Source organism: Gavia stellata, chromosome 14, assembly GCF_030936135.1.
Source record: "Gavia stellata isolate bGavSte3 chromosome 14, bGavSte3.hap2, whole genome shotgun sequence".
Classification (NCBI taxonomy): domain Eukaryota; kingdom Metazoa; phylum Chordata; class Aves; order Gaviiformes; family Gaviidae; genus Gavia; species Gavia stellata.
The window spans coordinates 23,285,729-23,302,011 of NC_082607.1; the positions used below are offsets into that span (position 1 = coordinate 23,285,729).

The 16,283-nt window shown below is 46.8% G+C and overlaps 1 protein-coding gene across 3 annotated transcripts in view; it reads right to left on the reverse strand.

Annotated features, from left to right (window-relative positions):
- Window positions 1-16,283, reverse strand: part of VAMP7 (vesicle associated membrane protein 7) — a 23,434-nt gene continuing 7,151 nt past the window's right edge. For all 3 annotated transcript variants that reach the window (XM_059824240.1, XM_059824239.1, XM_059824238.1), the window contains 7 exons: window positions 15,193-15,351; window positions 11,916-11,973; window positions 11,192-11,329; window positions 6,026-6,116; window positions 5,348-5,415; window positions 2,784-2,876; window positions 1-2,081 (listed from right to left, as the gene is read on the reverse strand). In XM_059824240.1, the coding sequence (XP_059680223.1) occupies window positions 2,013-2,081; window positions 2,784-2,876; window positions 5,348-5,415; window positions 6,026-6,116; window positions 11,192-11,329; window positions 11,916-11,973; window positions 15,193-15,338 (663 nt within the window). In that variant the 5' untranslated portion in view covers window positions 15,339-15,351 and the 3' untranslated portion in view covers window positions 1-2,012. The remainder of the gene's footprint in view (window positions 2,082-2,783; window positions 2,877-5,347; window positions 5,416-6,025; window positions 6,117-11,191; window positions 11,330-11,915; window positions 11,974-15,192; window positions 15,352-16,283) is intronic.

The window sequence follows — 16,283 nt, forward strand, 5'->3', positions numbered from 1 at the left end:
TTCCTGTACAGTGATTTTATTTAAATCAAGTTAACTTTGTTTTTACACTAATGCCTCAGTGCATCCTTTAAAAGGAAAGGAAGTATTTTCTTTAAAAAGTATTTGTACATTAGACAACAAATCATAGAAATGAGCACAATAACAGCAACAATCCCTAAAACATGCACAATGGTACACCGAACTGTGGGTGGCTGTAAGAGGAGGAGGGAAGAGGAAGGAAATCTTTCTCTAAGCTTTACATTTGATTAACACAAATAGAAACAGACGCCAGTGACCACAGCGCTGTCAGAGCCACCGACACTTTCTGGGTATCAGGATCTGATTACCCTTCGTTAAGGTTCAGCCTAGTAGAAGGCAAATCCAAATCCGCACATACAAGTTTCCAGGAGAACTCTGTATCCGGCAGCTGCTGGAAAGCCCCAGGCTCAGTGTAACATACACCAAGAAACGCAGGGGAAGGAGCAGCAGCCTCACCTCACTGCCCTGCCTGGGGCAAGCCCACGTTGCAGGGCACAGGGAGCCCGCAGCACCAACCACGTGCTTGAGTTTCCTCGCCAAAGCAAGCCTCCCCTTCCCATACCTCGACAGCTTCCACCACCCTTAGGGGCCACTCCCCTGGGCCAAAAAGATGCAGCTTCCTTTGTAGACCAGCTGATGCTTTTATGACATTTCAGTTGTTTCTAGTTCTCTCAGAAGCAAGCCTGTAAGATCTAAGACCAAAGGTGCTGCACCCCTCACCCCAGGCAACAGCAGCTTTGGCTCCCGTCAGCCAGGACTGGCCTGACCCTTCAGATGTCCGGCTGGGACAGAAATAGGGCATTCACAGCTTCCAAGAGCAGGCCGAGCAGTTCCTGTCCTCCCAGAGCAGCCCATTGTCAGCACACCTGGCCCTACATTTGGTTATTAGCCTTGGGTTTGGTTGGTTTTGGTTGTTTTCAGAGGAGTACATGTTACTACATCCTCTGAAAGAGCCTTGCTTCTTCAGACCATAGAGAAAGTAACCATCCATCAACTCCAACCTTCTGTCCCTTCTCTGTCCTCAGTTTTTAGCACACACCTTCAGAGTAGAAGCACAAGCAGCAGATACCTGACACCTTATACCGAGCCAGATCAATAGATTGGCCCCCAATTCCACCTTCGCAAGTGATAACATTAGTATTCATTTTAGTCCACCCTCAAAAGAAGAGGAGAGATAACATGTGAGAAAGCAGATACATTACTGCAACCATAACTATATGCAACCATCTCCTTTACTGTATTGATTTAGCCACAAATTAAGGGGGGGAGATGAGGAAGAAGTGAGGATGAAGAGGCAGCCATTTCAAAATGCTGAGCCCCTCTCCTACCACCTGCAGAAAGACCTCCAGGAAAAGGGAGATTTCATACAGAAGCAGCACCTACATCTTAGCCCACGAGCCATTCTTTTTGTTACCACCTATATTACATCTGCAGCCTCTACATGTTGAAACACGACAGAGCCACGCGCAGCGAGATGTGCAGGGAGAGGCACCTGGAGCGCCGGTATTTGTAGAAAGTGGAAATTCCCACATACACCCACCTTGTTCCTCGCCCGTTAGCTTGTTCAGCCCACCCCGAACTACCCTCCACCACCATCCTCACGGCCAGGACGGTGGCTAGCAGTGCTGTCCTCCACCTGCACGCTCACATCAAAGTGCAAAGCCACATGGACACGCGGGCGAGCATGCACGTAGCCCTCCAGAGCTGGACAGACAGCCCACCCAGCTGAGAAGGTTGTAGTTGGGACAGAAAAAGAAACAAGAAAAGAAAATCCCTTCAAGTAATTTAAAACGGCCCATTCTTGAGGTTACAGCTGCAGAGAAGCAGTGACCGGCTGGGCCTGTTTGGGGTGATAAGGCAAAAACGTCTGAAGTCCTGGAGGGATGGAAGAATGAGAAGGTGTCGGTAGTGAAAGATTAAGAGTTATTCCGTAGGTTGCTTCTTCACACTCGTGTGATTCTCATCTCCAAGTGACCAGCACCAGCTGCCTCCAGTTACTTCTGCACACAGCTTGGCCATGCAAGCCCATCACAGGCGACCGACAGAATGATATAGAGGACAACCTGGAGAAAGAAAACAGCCACTTCAGTAGGGAATTACACTTCCATCGCACAGTCAGCTGCTGACTTGGCCTGCCAATCAAAACACAGGCTTGGAAACCCCAGGTTATCAAACCCTAAATAACTTGTCGAATGCCCTACGGGACTTTGTGCCAGCGCCTCTTCCTCCCCCTCCCTGCAGCAACATGGGCGTGAGAACCGCCCTCCCGCAAAACACGAACAAGGCTTCAGCAGTGACAAAGTGCTTCAGGCATCCAACCTGCAGTGACACTTCAGCATCCTCACGTTAGCCCCGTCTGCATTTGTTCCAGGCTGGAGGTACACTGTCACACCGGAAAAAGCTACTTCACATGAAGTAACAAGACACCAACAGGACTAGGGCCTGAAAAGCTACTACAGATAGAGTAGCCATGATCTCAGTACCTTAGCTTCGAACAGAGCTAGCAGGGCAGCTGCCTATGATGGGCACTTGGAAGCTAGACAGAATTGTCTGGAAAGCTTTTCCTCTTGCCTTGACAAGAAAAGCTGCCTGGCACGATGCTCCTCTCTCCTTGCACAAGACCATCAAAACACTTGTTTTACAGCTAAGAGCCTTCCAGGCACAGAGCTGAGTACGTGCGGGGCTAAAGACAGTAACATGCTATTGGCATGTTCCAGTAGTTAAGCCTGACTTAAGAACTAAAGGTTACTGTGCTCCATACTTACAATAGATAGGATGACGATGACGATGGTAAGCTTGAGGTTCTTCATACACATGGCTCTAGCAAGGTTCCTGCTGGTAGTTTTGAAAGTGACTGACTACAAGAGAAAGTAAAACAACTAATTAATTCCTGGACCCACTGCAAAGGAAGCTGCATCCCAAGAAGCTAGATGAAGAGGCTTTTCCCAGCTACCACCTCCCTAATAACCCAAACCACTGCGGTGATCCCCTTCAGAGCCATTTAACTCCCACAGTTACACTAGTACAAAATTGAGCAGGCATCAAGAGAAAACCCTCCCACGCTACTTCAGGGGCGAGATAAAGCGTAAGAGTAAATCCAGGACCAGCTCGGGGTTGCTTGTGCCTTCCCCCGAGAGAATTAAACACGGAACATCACTAGGTCTGTAGGCTGCCCGCAAGGATTAGTTTACCTTAGAGTACTCCTGGTTGGGTTCTCATTTGACTTCCAACCTTTTGGGAATTGAGGTGCTCCAAAATATTTATGGAGCTACTGATCTAATCACCAACATATTACATGTAACTTTATTACTGTAAATACACCGGCCAAAATGAGGCAGGGCATACTGCTGCTCTTGACAGCAGTTCCACAGGGGCTAGACAAATCCTTTAATGCTAGAACTTTCCTCCAGTATTTGAGCATGCTGCATTTCATGGAAAGCTTGTGGTTGCCCTGTTCCCAGTCTCCTCTCCATATCCTGCAATTCCACCCATTCCAAACAGGTTTTGGTCACCAAATGACTTCAAGCACCCACCCCAGGCTGTGGCAGTGCAGCTGTTTTCACACGCTTTCCCTGACCAGCTCACGCAGGGATAGGCCTGCCCAGAGAAAGGCTGCAGCACCCAGAACAAGCCAACTCAGCAGCACACTCTGCTGGTTGTTTTCAGGTTTTCCCCACAAACCACCCCCCAGCTTTTTCAGGTGAGGCCACACCAGGCAGAACCGCATCCCTACCGACTGCAGTTTTGACTGAAAGACGATGCCCGTGATGCCCATGCTCAGCCACCGTCTGAACTTTGGGAGCACTCCCCTTGCTCAGCTGTGCTGTTTCTACCTGTGCAAGCAGGCTGCTGGATACCAGCACACCTCGTCTCAGCCCAGACTAGTTCCCCAGAAGACAGGGCTGCTCTGACCACCAGCTTCTTCCACCTCCCTCCCAAAAGGGGGCCATTGCCACTGTTGTTAGGGGGGTTCTAACACGTTTGGTTTATGTACAATATTCTGGTGGTCAAGGCTCATACAGGAGTGATAAAACACAGCCCATTACTCTGAAGTTGGAGAACTTCAGCCCTGGATCTCCTAGGAGATTCACCATTGGGCTGTAGGATATTCACACTACGGGCATATCCCGTTCCTTCATTTTCTGCATGGTTTCCAAGAACCAACGCTCCCTGGGACAGCTCGTATGCGAATTCAGCCTAATTGCTGACGGAATTCCGGTCCACTTGTCTAAAGCATTACCTGAGTTTAGACTACCTCTTGCCACCACCTGAGGAAGGGGTAAGGTTTAAACACCCGTCAGTGGAAGACAGTATTCCCTACTGGGTAAGCTCCAGGCATCTCTACTACCTCTCTAAAGCATGAATACTTTTTGCCAGCTTAGAGATGTTTGGATCTCCACAAGCCCCAGTTACTGGCACTCTGCTGGGCTGAGGATTGCCTTCCGAGGGTCAGGTGCCAAAGGAATTGGGCACCAAGCCAGGACTCTGCAGAGGAAGATGCTGAGCCAGGTCTAGGGATTCCCAGAGGAAAGACAAAAAAGTTTCCAGAGTGTACAACGCTTTACTAGATAACATAATGCCTTAAAATGACATTAAATTTTGGGGTTTTTTCAGTCTATTCTCACTTAGAAACACTCCATGAAGCTCCAGAGTCTTCTACAGACTGTTTAGGTAGAACAACTCAGCTTTTCTTTTTTTTTAAAAATCAGCTACACTTTCCCTGTTGGAATACTAACACAACTCTACAGCTTAACATGTTTCCAGTTTCTCTGCATCAAGCTGACTTCAGACCAGGCTGCAAGAGAAGTTTTAATTATCATCTTTAGCCTTCCCATCGCTGCAGACAAAGAGAGGGTTTTTTTCCCCCGCCTTGGGGACAAGAGATGAGGACAAGAAACACCATCGCTTGTGCCAGCAGCATGTTAGCCTGTGCGCTGGTTGCGGCAAACAGGAGCAAGCTGAAGACGGTTCTTTAACAGGCTGGGGCAGCCGGTCCTTGGGAGCAGAGCATTTGGCCAGCACTGCAGCCTCGTATTTAGCAGTCACCCACAAACTCCACCAGTACTGGCAGGATACAGAACAGAGGTGCATGGGACACCTTCATTCCCCTAAAGGAGCTGCAAGGCCGGGACGCAGCTTGTGAGACAGCTATAAGGGGGGTCAGACAGGACACATGTCTGACACAGGGCAGGATTACCAGTAGATCAGATGCTTCAGCGTCTGTTTAGAAGTGGCTCTAGATGCTGGCCTTCACCTCCATCACTCCCTGATGAGCACAGCTGATGTAGTAACACTATTTCCCCATTTCTAAGTTCTTCCTCAGACTTACCGAATCCACAAGATTCTCCGTTTTATCGATCAGCAACTCCAGCTTCTCTCCTCTTTGTGCCACAAGGTCTGGAGAAAGAGACAAAAATCCGAATCTGTAGGCAGAATGCCAGCGCAAAAAGCTGCTTCCAATACGCAAGCCCACCCACAAGCCAGGAGCTCTTGGCAGCTCTCGGCTTATTTGACATGAAGTAGTTCTCAGCCTTTCAGAGACTGCCAGGCAACAGTCTCACATCACACAGGCTACGTTTTGGAACTGACCTGACTCAGTTTTGGTCCATTCCAGATCTAACCCTCTATTTTAAGCGGTCAGACTTGTCAAAACCCAAACCAAAGTCCGACACAAAAACCCTGTAAGCTACCGAGGAGCATTTTCCTGACAGCAGCTGCAGGAAAGCCACAGTGACAAACAGACCAAATCCAGAGCATGCTTCACCCCACCACAGGCTGTGCAAGTTCGTCTCAAACAGCGCTCCTGACGCCCACAGGCCACCCTCGACTGAGCTCAACGCAAGCAACAGCTTGCGAACTCAGAGCTCCCCCAGCCCCTTCTTCACCAGTTCATTCTGTCAAGAGAGGCCACCCCACTGTCAGCTTCGCTCTCGGTAACTCTCCCTGCAGGACTGCCATTCTGGCCCAGAGGAACTCTGCATGTGTGGCACTGAGGGAAGCCAGATACCTATGTTTCGAACCATGATTCCTTTAAGTTCATCGACTTGAGCTTGCGTCTCTGCCACCTGGTCAGTGCCCTTGCTCTCCGAGTGGTACTTCTGTAACAAATGAATAGTCAGTGAAAGCAGGCACCCTCAACATTGCGCTTCAGTTCCGTAAGACAAAAAAGGAAACTCCCGGTCACTACAGAACAGCATAGACGTAAATGTGAGTTTTCAAATTACCCAAGACATTTATAAGCGGGTAGTTAACCACAGTCTGACTCCCAGCCGCTTACAGACCACACGTGCCCACCTGCTCCTGCGCTGCAGGAGCTGCAAGGCAGCCAGGTGCCTGCGACTTCCAGAGTGCCCAGAAATAACAGCCCCCTTTGAAAGTCCTGGCAATTGGCAGACAGGAAGGAAAGTTAAGAATCTGTGAGATATGGTTCACTAAATGCCTGGGCTACTACCAGTGGTTCCACTCCCACACATCATTTCTGAACTACTTATGAAGGCAATACACTTCCATGACCTTCTCTACTTATCTCTAGAACATGTCAAGAGGGCCCTGCAATTTCACAAGCAAGACAGCGTGCAGCCACCTCTGTCGGTGAGCATCAGAGGGAGTTCCAGCAAAGATGAGGAGGGCCTGTGAACTGAAACACCACGCCCGGAGATGCTGAAGATGGCCAGTTTGAGTTGCCTAACTGCTCTTCCTGTAGAGAGGATACAAGCAGCCAGGAGCCAGTCCGCTGTGTACCAGACCCACCTGGAAGATTTCACGTGCCACCTCCTTGCTACAGTCTGGCACTTGCCGACAGCTTTGCTGATACTGAATCCCTCTGGCTTATTACAGCAAGTGGAAAAAGCATGCGCTAGACCCCAGGGGTGTGCTCAGTGTCTGTACGGAGTAAGCTCACCCGCTAGCTTGTCAGGTACCTACAGAAGAACACTCCATTCTGTGGCCTCGCAGAAGAAAGTCAAAACACGTGACATGTTGCTAACCTGCGCACCATTCCTGTCACCCCTCCCCCTTAATCCTCGTCCCTTCGGAAGAGACAGGGACTTCACTGAAGGGCTGTTCTTCATCATCACAAGTGAACCTTTGCTGACTGCATGGTTCAGGCTGGTAGGTGAGAGAAATGCTAGCCAACCTCCCCGGGTTAAATGGAGTCTCACAGTGTTTGCAGAATGAAAGGAGGGAAATCGAGGTGAATCAGCATGGGATAACTAAGTTCTGCTGTTCCTGGATTGATTTTAAGTCACTGCTCTCATCACAGGTCCTCTGCAGTCAAGCACTGCTAGCCACAGCTCCTATTATCCCACTCCCTTTAAGTCACCTTCACCCAGGAAAACAGGTCTCTATAGCAAAACTCATAGATAAACTGTGTTTTCCTCTAAACTTGTAGCCATTGCACTCACATCTGAAAACCTTCACGAAGCATCTCTACTAAGAGACCATCTAAGGAGACTGACAGCAGAGGTCAGGGCGGGATCACAATTGCTTTACTTCACAACCTCCCACGTGGCTACTTGACTCCCCAATTTTCTTCTGAAGTGTTTGATTTGCATCGATTTCTGACAACACAGGAAGCAAGAGTCTCTAACACTAACAGCATTCACATATTCAGGTCATAATTAACGGTTATACTACGAAATGCAACAGCTCCTTTGGACCTCAGAATCACAGTATCATTTAGGTTGGAAAAGATCTTTAAGATCATCAAGTCCAACCGTTAACCTAACCCTGCTAAGTCTACCACTAAACCATGTCCCTAAGTGCCTCAACCACACGTCTTAACCTTCTCCTCAGAGGTTAGTTTTTTAGGAGAATGTGCAGAACTGGTACGCTATCAAAGCTGGTCACTGGTTTTACCGGAAGAGTAGCTCCCTTTCCAGTATTATCTGGTGCTACACTTGAGTTGTAGCGTGATCTCAGAACTGCCACATGATCTCCTCCTCCACCCTCAGCCTCACACTAGTTAAACTCCTTCCGTTACAGGAGTCACCCAGATAACAGTCCTGCTCCTGCACTACGTGTAACGTTTGATCAGTAGGGCTCTCATCTCAGCAAGTTTTAGAGCCATTTGAGGGAAGAGCTTTCTGTCATCCCTCACCTTCTATTAGTTGATGCCTGGATTTCTATCAACATGCAAAAGCTAAGGTAGGCAGCGCCTCTCGTGCTTTAGAGAAATGGAAAGGCTGGGAGTTTTAGAGGAATATCAACACCATGGCTCTGAAGACTGCCTGGCTCTTCCGATAAGGCAATTCATTAAGCTTATTCCAGCCATGAACAGCTTACAATTTGATGAGTCGTCACTTCACATAGTTTCAGTCTCCACATATCAAAGCCTGGTGGAGAAGAAAAACTCAGTCCTACCACACATAGGAAGTTAATCTGATTTATTAGGCACAATGCACTGGGCCCTTCTGGAATCACACTGGCATTATTATTCATTGCTTTCTATCTGCTGCGCGAGCCAAAGAACAGTTTCTGCAGTGAACTACGTGCAACTCTACATGCCCCAAATCACCTCCGCTAGTCACTGAGGGAACCAACACAAAGGGTTCCTTTCACAAACTCCAGCACAACCTTCAGGCAGCAACAGTGCAAGTGCAAATCCTCACTTCACCTTCACCCACCTCAGAGTCCTGGCTTCACCCTGTACCTCAACATGCAACTATTACTGCTGGAGAGTGTTGTAAAGCCTCCCCAGTTTCTACACTTCACAGGCAAGAGCTATGCTCACGGGTCACCAGCAAAGGACCTCTCCTGCACCTGTAATATCACCAAACCTGGCACTTTCAGTAGATCAGCAGGAAAAAAGCCAAGCCCTTCACAGAGAACAACAGCAGCACTAACAGGCTCACCAGCCACAGCAGAGCAAATTGAGAACCTCTTACACCACGGGTACAGCATCAGTTGTAGCTACCCCAGATACAGATTGTGTACAAGCTCTGAAAGCCAATATTCCAAGGACATCTTATCTTAATTCAAGGGAGGTCTCAAAAAACCAAAAAACCCAACAAAACAACAACCAACCCCAAAACAACGTTGCTCAGGTTATGAAGTTGTTTGTAGTCAATTAAGGACTCTTAAGAGTCTTCAACAGAAGATTCAAAACACCTCCCTTGTAGACCATATAGCCTGAGGTTTTGTGCGCTAGTAAGGCTATTGATCATATGAGTCACAGGGCAGTTATTTATTCCTTCTCTGTTTTCCATCTGACTTCCCTCATTTAATTTGACATTACATCCAGCAACAGGCCTGTGCTTTCCCCAGGCCTGTTTTCTCTGCAGGTGCTGGAATTATACCCACTGCAGACCAAACAACAGGGAGAAGTGCGAACTGCAACATTCCCACTACATTAACAGCTCATATTTTAAGAGCAGCCCAATCCCGCACCTACAGCAACTGCTCTCTGCTTTTTCTCCTCCTCTCCCCCTCCGAAAAACCCCACTGAAACAGGGCAGGGTGTTGTCTGCAGACCCAGGTTACACATCAAGTCAACAATGCATTAAGAAAAAGCGCTTTGTGAAACGCATCTCATTCTATAGAGGCTGAACAGAAATGCTATGCTGTGCATTTAAACACTTCAGAAGCTATACCCATATACTGCTGTGAATAAAATACATAAAGCAATACAACTATTTCAAATCTCTCCTGTCTGGCAGCTGCGGGCTTTGCCACACCTCAAATACAACAAGCAGCAAGCAAAGCACTTTTGTGAAAACGAGATGGTAGCATCAAGGCTGTATCGGATTCCTGTGGTAAGCAAAGTAAGGATGTAACTCCTCTGCACTTCAAGAGGGAAGCAGATTCCAGCCCAACCTCTCCCTTCAGGAGTTCACAAAGAGACCCAGAGTAGCTAAAATAGTCTTCTGAAACCTGAAGATTTCTTAACAAGGGGATTGACAGTGTTCTGTATGTGCCCTAACAACAACATTCAGAACTCCACTTCAGTTGAGCTGTCAACAGGGCCAATAAAATCAGACAGCCCGAGCCGGACCACACCAGAACAGCGGTGCCGTCTCATTCCAGCAACCGAAAGCTACACGCTATGTTGGCAGCGGGAAAGCTAGGACAGACAGCTCCCTTCCCATGCCGCAGGAGCGGAGTGCCACTACCATCCCGCCAGGACACCAAGCTGGTCACCACTAGAGCAGTGGGCAAGAAGATACTTTACGCTGCTGGCAGCTCCCCGACACCAGCTTCCCTCACTGCAGCTGAGCTCGCAGCACCGCACCGTACCAAGGCTCTCGGTCCAACAGCCCGTCACATGCTGCTGTTCAGTGCCTGCACAGACTCCACTGACATGGGCTTCATCTTCCTTCCAGACTGGTCACACTGGTGGAGCAACTCATCCTGCAAAGACTCCAGTGCCTGCAGTCCCTAGACTTGGAATCCAGCATCATCCTAAACACCACTACAGCCCCAGCTGAAAAGTGCTAGTTGAGGGAGAAATAGATATTCCCCTCACTTTTGTAATACCCTCACACTTTTAATTGTGGGGTTGGAAGGGTTCAAGGCAAATCTCAGCTCAGAGAATGTGGGACCTTTCACAAGTCATTTATCCTACTCTTTAACCTCCTATCTGTTTTGGGAATGGAAATCCTTGGAGCCTCTGTGCAAGCTAGCTGGAGAGTCTACCACAGTTCTGCATACAGCACCTGACTGTAATCCAAGCCCAGTTTTCTTTCCTCCTGAAAAGGCCCCAGTACCATAAGCAAATACCCTGTCACACTCCAGCAGTGTGCCACCAAAATTACCATGAAGTAAGGAGAGAAGTGAGAGGCAGTTAGGGATTACTAGATACTCAAGTCCTGAAGTTTAGTTTAACAAAAACAGAGTAACATGTGTTTGTCTCGCTCTTAGCGGCAGCGATGTTAACTTGCACTGGGTGGTCAACTGGAAATAGGTTTGACATTTCAAATGTTACCATTGAGATCTAATCTCCAGCGCAGCTACCTGGTACAAACAGTTAATGCATCACTATTAATCCCAACCCATTTTTACCACCGAAGTAGTGAAGCAACCCAGCTGCAGGGTAAGCGTGGGGAGAACAGCCAACTCCCCTGGCTTTATACCCAGACTCAGCATGGCGCTTCAGTTCCGAGTGAGAAAATACAAGGATAATTTCTGGGGAGAAGTTTGGCTTGTTAGGGAAATCCCATTTAGCAACAGATCTCACCAGCTGTGCAGCTAAGACACTTGAGAACTCGCTGTTCATTGCATAGGGAAGGGCCGTCTGTGCTCTTGAGCCGTATGTGGTCTGAAACCTCTTCTTGATTTCATTCAGGAAGCTGAAAGCTCTGGATCGTTCAAAGTCCTGCAAGAAAGAGAGCAAACCACATCCAGAGCTGTGTCAAGTCAGGAATAACGAAGTGTATGGGGCATGTAGCCAGTTGTAGAGAAACTGTAATTATCAGTCCTTAACAGGCATGCTGCGCATAACACTATGGGATTCGACTGGTTATCCTGGGGTTTGACTAGCAGCCAGATTTCAGCTCCCTGGACATTGGTTGGCAGCAGACTTTACTGGGGTATCCAGAGTTCCAGTTCTGCGCCTTCTTCCACTGAGGGAGAAGTTTTGCTTACAGAATTGAGGAGTATTAAGCATACTTCACTGACAATTAAAGGCTAGCCTCTACATCTAGATTCTACAGCACTGCGACTGCTAAGAGAGAAACTAGGCAAAACCAAGAACTTAACCTCAAAACTGCCTATTCACATCATTTGAGTTCCAGGCTTAGACTTCAAAGCTGTAACTGACGTGAATGAGAATACCAGCAGTAGCTCCAATGGGGAAAAAAGGCACCTCAGATTAGCACCAACTATTGATTTTCTTTGACATACAAAAAAAGCCAAAACCTGCAAAAGCCTGTCTGTGCAATAGCTGTAACCAAAATACTTACATCATCTGTGATGCAGAGGTATATAATCCTGTCTTGGCAGATGTAATGAAACAGATAACTGCAGAGAAGAAAATAGGAAAAAAAAGAGGTCATTGGGAACTGCCACAGGACTAATCTTCTAGAAAACACTACTGCTTGCAGGGCCTTCAAGGGCTGGAGAAGTAGAAGAACAAATTCCAGCTACTCTACAGGAAATCACACAAATGCCAACATATCCCAGCGATCTTTTTTGAGGTAAGCGCCTCTATTCCCATAAGCTACACTGAATTAGAAACCACCTACACGGTAAAGAATCGCTGGCCTCACATACTTCACAGCACTCCACGCTTAGCAAGAACTTTGTGGGACATCTAGTTGGCAAACAACTTCAGTTACATGTTCTTCCAGCTACTTACTTGTAAAAGCAAAACCTTGACAGGATACCCGGGGTAAGATTTATGTCTAATCCTCATCAATGAGCATACAAGCATCCATGCACTAGTTCACGATTCATGATAAGAGCTGCAGTTAACTGGAGTGACCAGAAAGATAATACTTCAGTGAACCTCACTGGTACAGTGACTTGCTTCTTTAGCCTCGTTTGTATGAGCGCTGGGTTGTGCTGCCTTTGGTTTTCATTGCAAAGGCTAAGAGACAAAAGCAACCACAGCAGAAAATGAATTAGATAGAACAATAATCGGGCTAAACAGGCTTGAACCATGAGGCTAGGTTAACTATTTGTGTAAAGATGCCTTCGGTGGTGCTGAGCGAACACAGATGTTTGTTAACTGCAACCCTCAGTATCCTGAAAAACAGTGCAAACCAGTTCAAAGCAATATTTTCCTATCAATTTTAAGCCCACCAGGAAAAAAACCCCTTAGTTCGTACGCAACTAAACCCAAACCAGAACTGATCAGTGTTCTAGTTCAACTCCCTGGCTTTAGCTGTTGCTTTTTTATTACATTGCCCCCTCACCACCATTTGATGCTCCAGTAGGTGATGCATCCTTCTGACAAGTACAGCAGGACAAGATAGGAACAGAGTTGCAAAAAGGCCACACAAATACTTCCCCCCCAACTAAAAACTCTATGTATCCTTTCACTTTGACATTTGTATATTCCCGAAAGTCTCCCCAGTAAGCACGTGGACCCTCTTAAACTCCAGAATAAAAGCAAGTTAATGCACGGGCTGCACAGCAGTTGCCTTGTACAGCTCTAAGGGCACAGCTCAGCAGCTTTCAAACTCAGCTTTTGTATTGTATAAATAAGAAGACACTGAAATAAGCTTTAGGGGTGGGCTAGAAGTATAGTTTACTGCCCTGAAGGTCTGTTCTCATAAAAAAAAATATCCCTGCATATCTGCAACTATTGCCCCTCCTTCCTGGAAGAAGAGAAGCAAAACTTGTCCAGTACTACCTTGTAGGCTCCCCACTGACTTGCAGAAGGATCCTAACAGCAGAGGCAGAATAACCCCAAGTAATCCTGCTGCCAGAAGGCTGGTCGTCCTTGGTAATTACATAAAAGACACAGAAGTTCTTAAAACCAAAAAGAACTCATTAAATGAGTGTAAGAAGTTCAAAGTTAAAAGAAACTCAAGTTTTTTCCTGTTTCAGAAGAGGAGAAACGATCCTAGGCAGACAGATAACAGGGCAATTTTCTAGCCTACAGGCCGGAACCCTGGCAAGGCAGAAGGATCCCTGAACCCCTACAGACAGGAAGAACGACAACTCCTTGTGCTCACTCAGCTTCACAGCTTTCACGTTCTGCCCAGTTACCATGGTCAAGGAAAAAAAAACAAAAAACGAGAGGCTATTCTGTACCTCTACAAACCAAAAACCTTGCTTTTTGACAGAAGGAAGAAGTTGCCCACTCCAAGCATGTGTGTGTGAAAATATTCAATCCCCCCCAAACAGATCGCTAGGAACTCTTCCTTCCTCTCTCCTAGAGGGAAGGCAGGGTTGGCAGATTCTGACCAAAGAGGTCGTTGTCCAAACCACAGAAAAAAAGCCAATATAAGACTTGTCAGAAGAGACCAATTTTAGCAGAGGAGACACTCTGATGCTAACTAAGCTCAGTGCCCAGAGCTGCAGGATGGCACCCGTATGTTTTAATAGCACAATGCAAAGCAGGGCAACCACAAACTGCAGCGATCTTCTGCCGCATTTGTTAAATCCTCGTTAAGGGAACAGTCAGTAATGAGCAAAAGATTGTACACTTCGCAGCACGCTTTGCTAGCGTAGATGCATTAGTTACCTATCTCTCAGTGCTCCCCAGCAAAGAGCAAACCAATCTCTACCACGCTTCAAGCTCTCATCTATAAAAACGCACTATGGCACTCCTGAAACTCAACTTTGTAGTTGGTTGAACAGCACTCCAGGCAAAGTTAAAACAAAAGAAGATGACTGTACCCTTAGAATTATAGTAGTAAAAAAAGATTCAGCATTCAAAGTACTTTAGACCACAGGGCAGGCAGCTTCCTCAGAAACCTCTCCCCCAGGGACTTTTAGTGCTCCCAAGCCAGGGAAGGATGCGGGAAGACTACCCCAACTCTTGAATCTTCAGACAGCCAAAGAGCTTTAGCACAACAGCTTGGGCAATATTGAGAATCCAGCCACACTGCCAATTCCAAAGACAGAGCTGAAGTGGGGTCCAACACTTCTAAATTTGCTTTTCCACAGTTCTTTCTTTAATTTGCACACCAGCACATTGACTTATCTACTTTACATGTGCAATAAGTCAGCATAGTCTCAGGCACTGTAACATTTAATCCCTCCATTCTATCAACATTGACCAAGGGCTGTTCAGCGATCCGTACAAGCCTGGGAAAATTCCTTCTGTCCTACAGACTGGATTTGTGGTAGCTCAGGATGACTCTACAACATCTGCCTGCACAACTTAAACCAACCAGGATCCACAAGCGATCTGAGAAGGGTGACATTTTTACCTAAAGCCATGTTCAAGCCTCAGAAAAGCCAGCAAAAGACTCTACAAGCCAAATACCAAAGACTCCAACAGTTTGATATCCACAGCTGAGCACCCTCCAACTCACTTCAGAGTTGTATAAAAATAGAAAACTTGATTTCATATCAACTGCCTTGGTACTTACTGCTTAAGCTAAATTCAAATCCTGGCTGTGCTGCACAGTTCTGGGGGAAAAAAAAGCGGCTATTGAGCTGACTGCACATTCAGTCAGCGTACTAATACATCCAAATACGAGTTTGACTACACTCCATTTATTCCTGCCCTCGTGCATGTTTGCTAGTCTCTCCTCCCATACCCAGAAGAGAAGCATCACTCACTTCCCATGTGAATAGGTCAGTTTGTTGTTTTCAGATGGTATTTTTGCCAGGATCTGCTCTGTCACCTCCAGGAAGTTTCCTCCGCACCAGGCATGTTTGGCAAGGATGGTTGTGCCCCTTGCCACAACAGCGAACAGGATAGCCATGACTTCACGCTACCTGGAAATAAAAACACTGCAAGAATTAGACTCACATTCTTTGGCAGATAAAGCATTGTAATCTTAACAGTATTCTCTCAGCCCTCAACGTAACGTGAGGGAGGCATAAGCTTGTTCATTCCTTCGACAGGACACCATTATCAGAAAGCTTCTCTCATTTCCCCTTTTAGGTTCTGTTCAGAACGACACCAAGACTACAATAACCTCTAGCAGAAGGTTTTTCTTTTTGTAACTGCATGGTGTTCTACAGTCAGTGATCCCAGAATGAATTTTGCCTACCTTGTTTCCACCTGGATTTCTAGCTATTATTTTTTTTACCATTATTTTCTAGCTTTTTTTTTTGTTTTGCTCTTCAACTGACCCTTAAGGTTTTTCTTGCTTGTTATTGAAAAACTGCCTGTGGCCAGCAAGCTCCGGTTCAGAAAGGAAGTAACTGTCTTGCAGCTATGTTAACAGCAGCTCATTATGCAGACCAAGCCCACCATGCCTAACACACGACTGTTTAGGGGTGAGGCCTTGGCTTTGATTGCTATCAAACCAAAGTAGAAAAACTGCCACTTGCTTAGAGTCACACCATACACGTCCCCTTTTTATGGTCTAGAGACGCTCACAGTTGTCCCAAAACTTCTGTAAAAGCACATAAGCTGCACTTCTCAAAGCGAGACAGCACGTTTGCAAACTGATTATCCTCAGCAACACACCATTTCTACAAGCCAACATTCTTGCACATGTATCAAACTGAACAGGTTACACCATGCAAGTGTTTGAGGGCCAGACTTCTGTGAGGTCTCCAGAGTTGGAAAAACATGCCTGCTGTCATATAGAGGGACACACTTAATCAGCTCAAGTATCATCATATTAATCTACTGACAGACTCAAGACTTAACATGTGAAAGCACATGTCAGACCACAGCTGTGACATCTGCTCAGCTG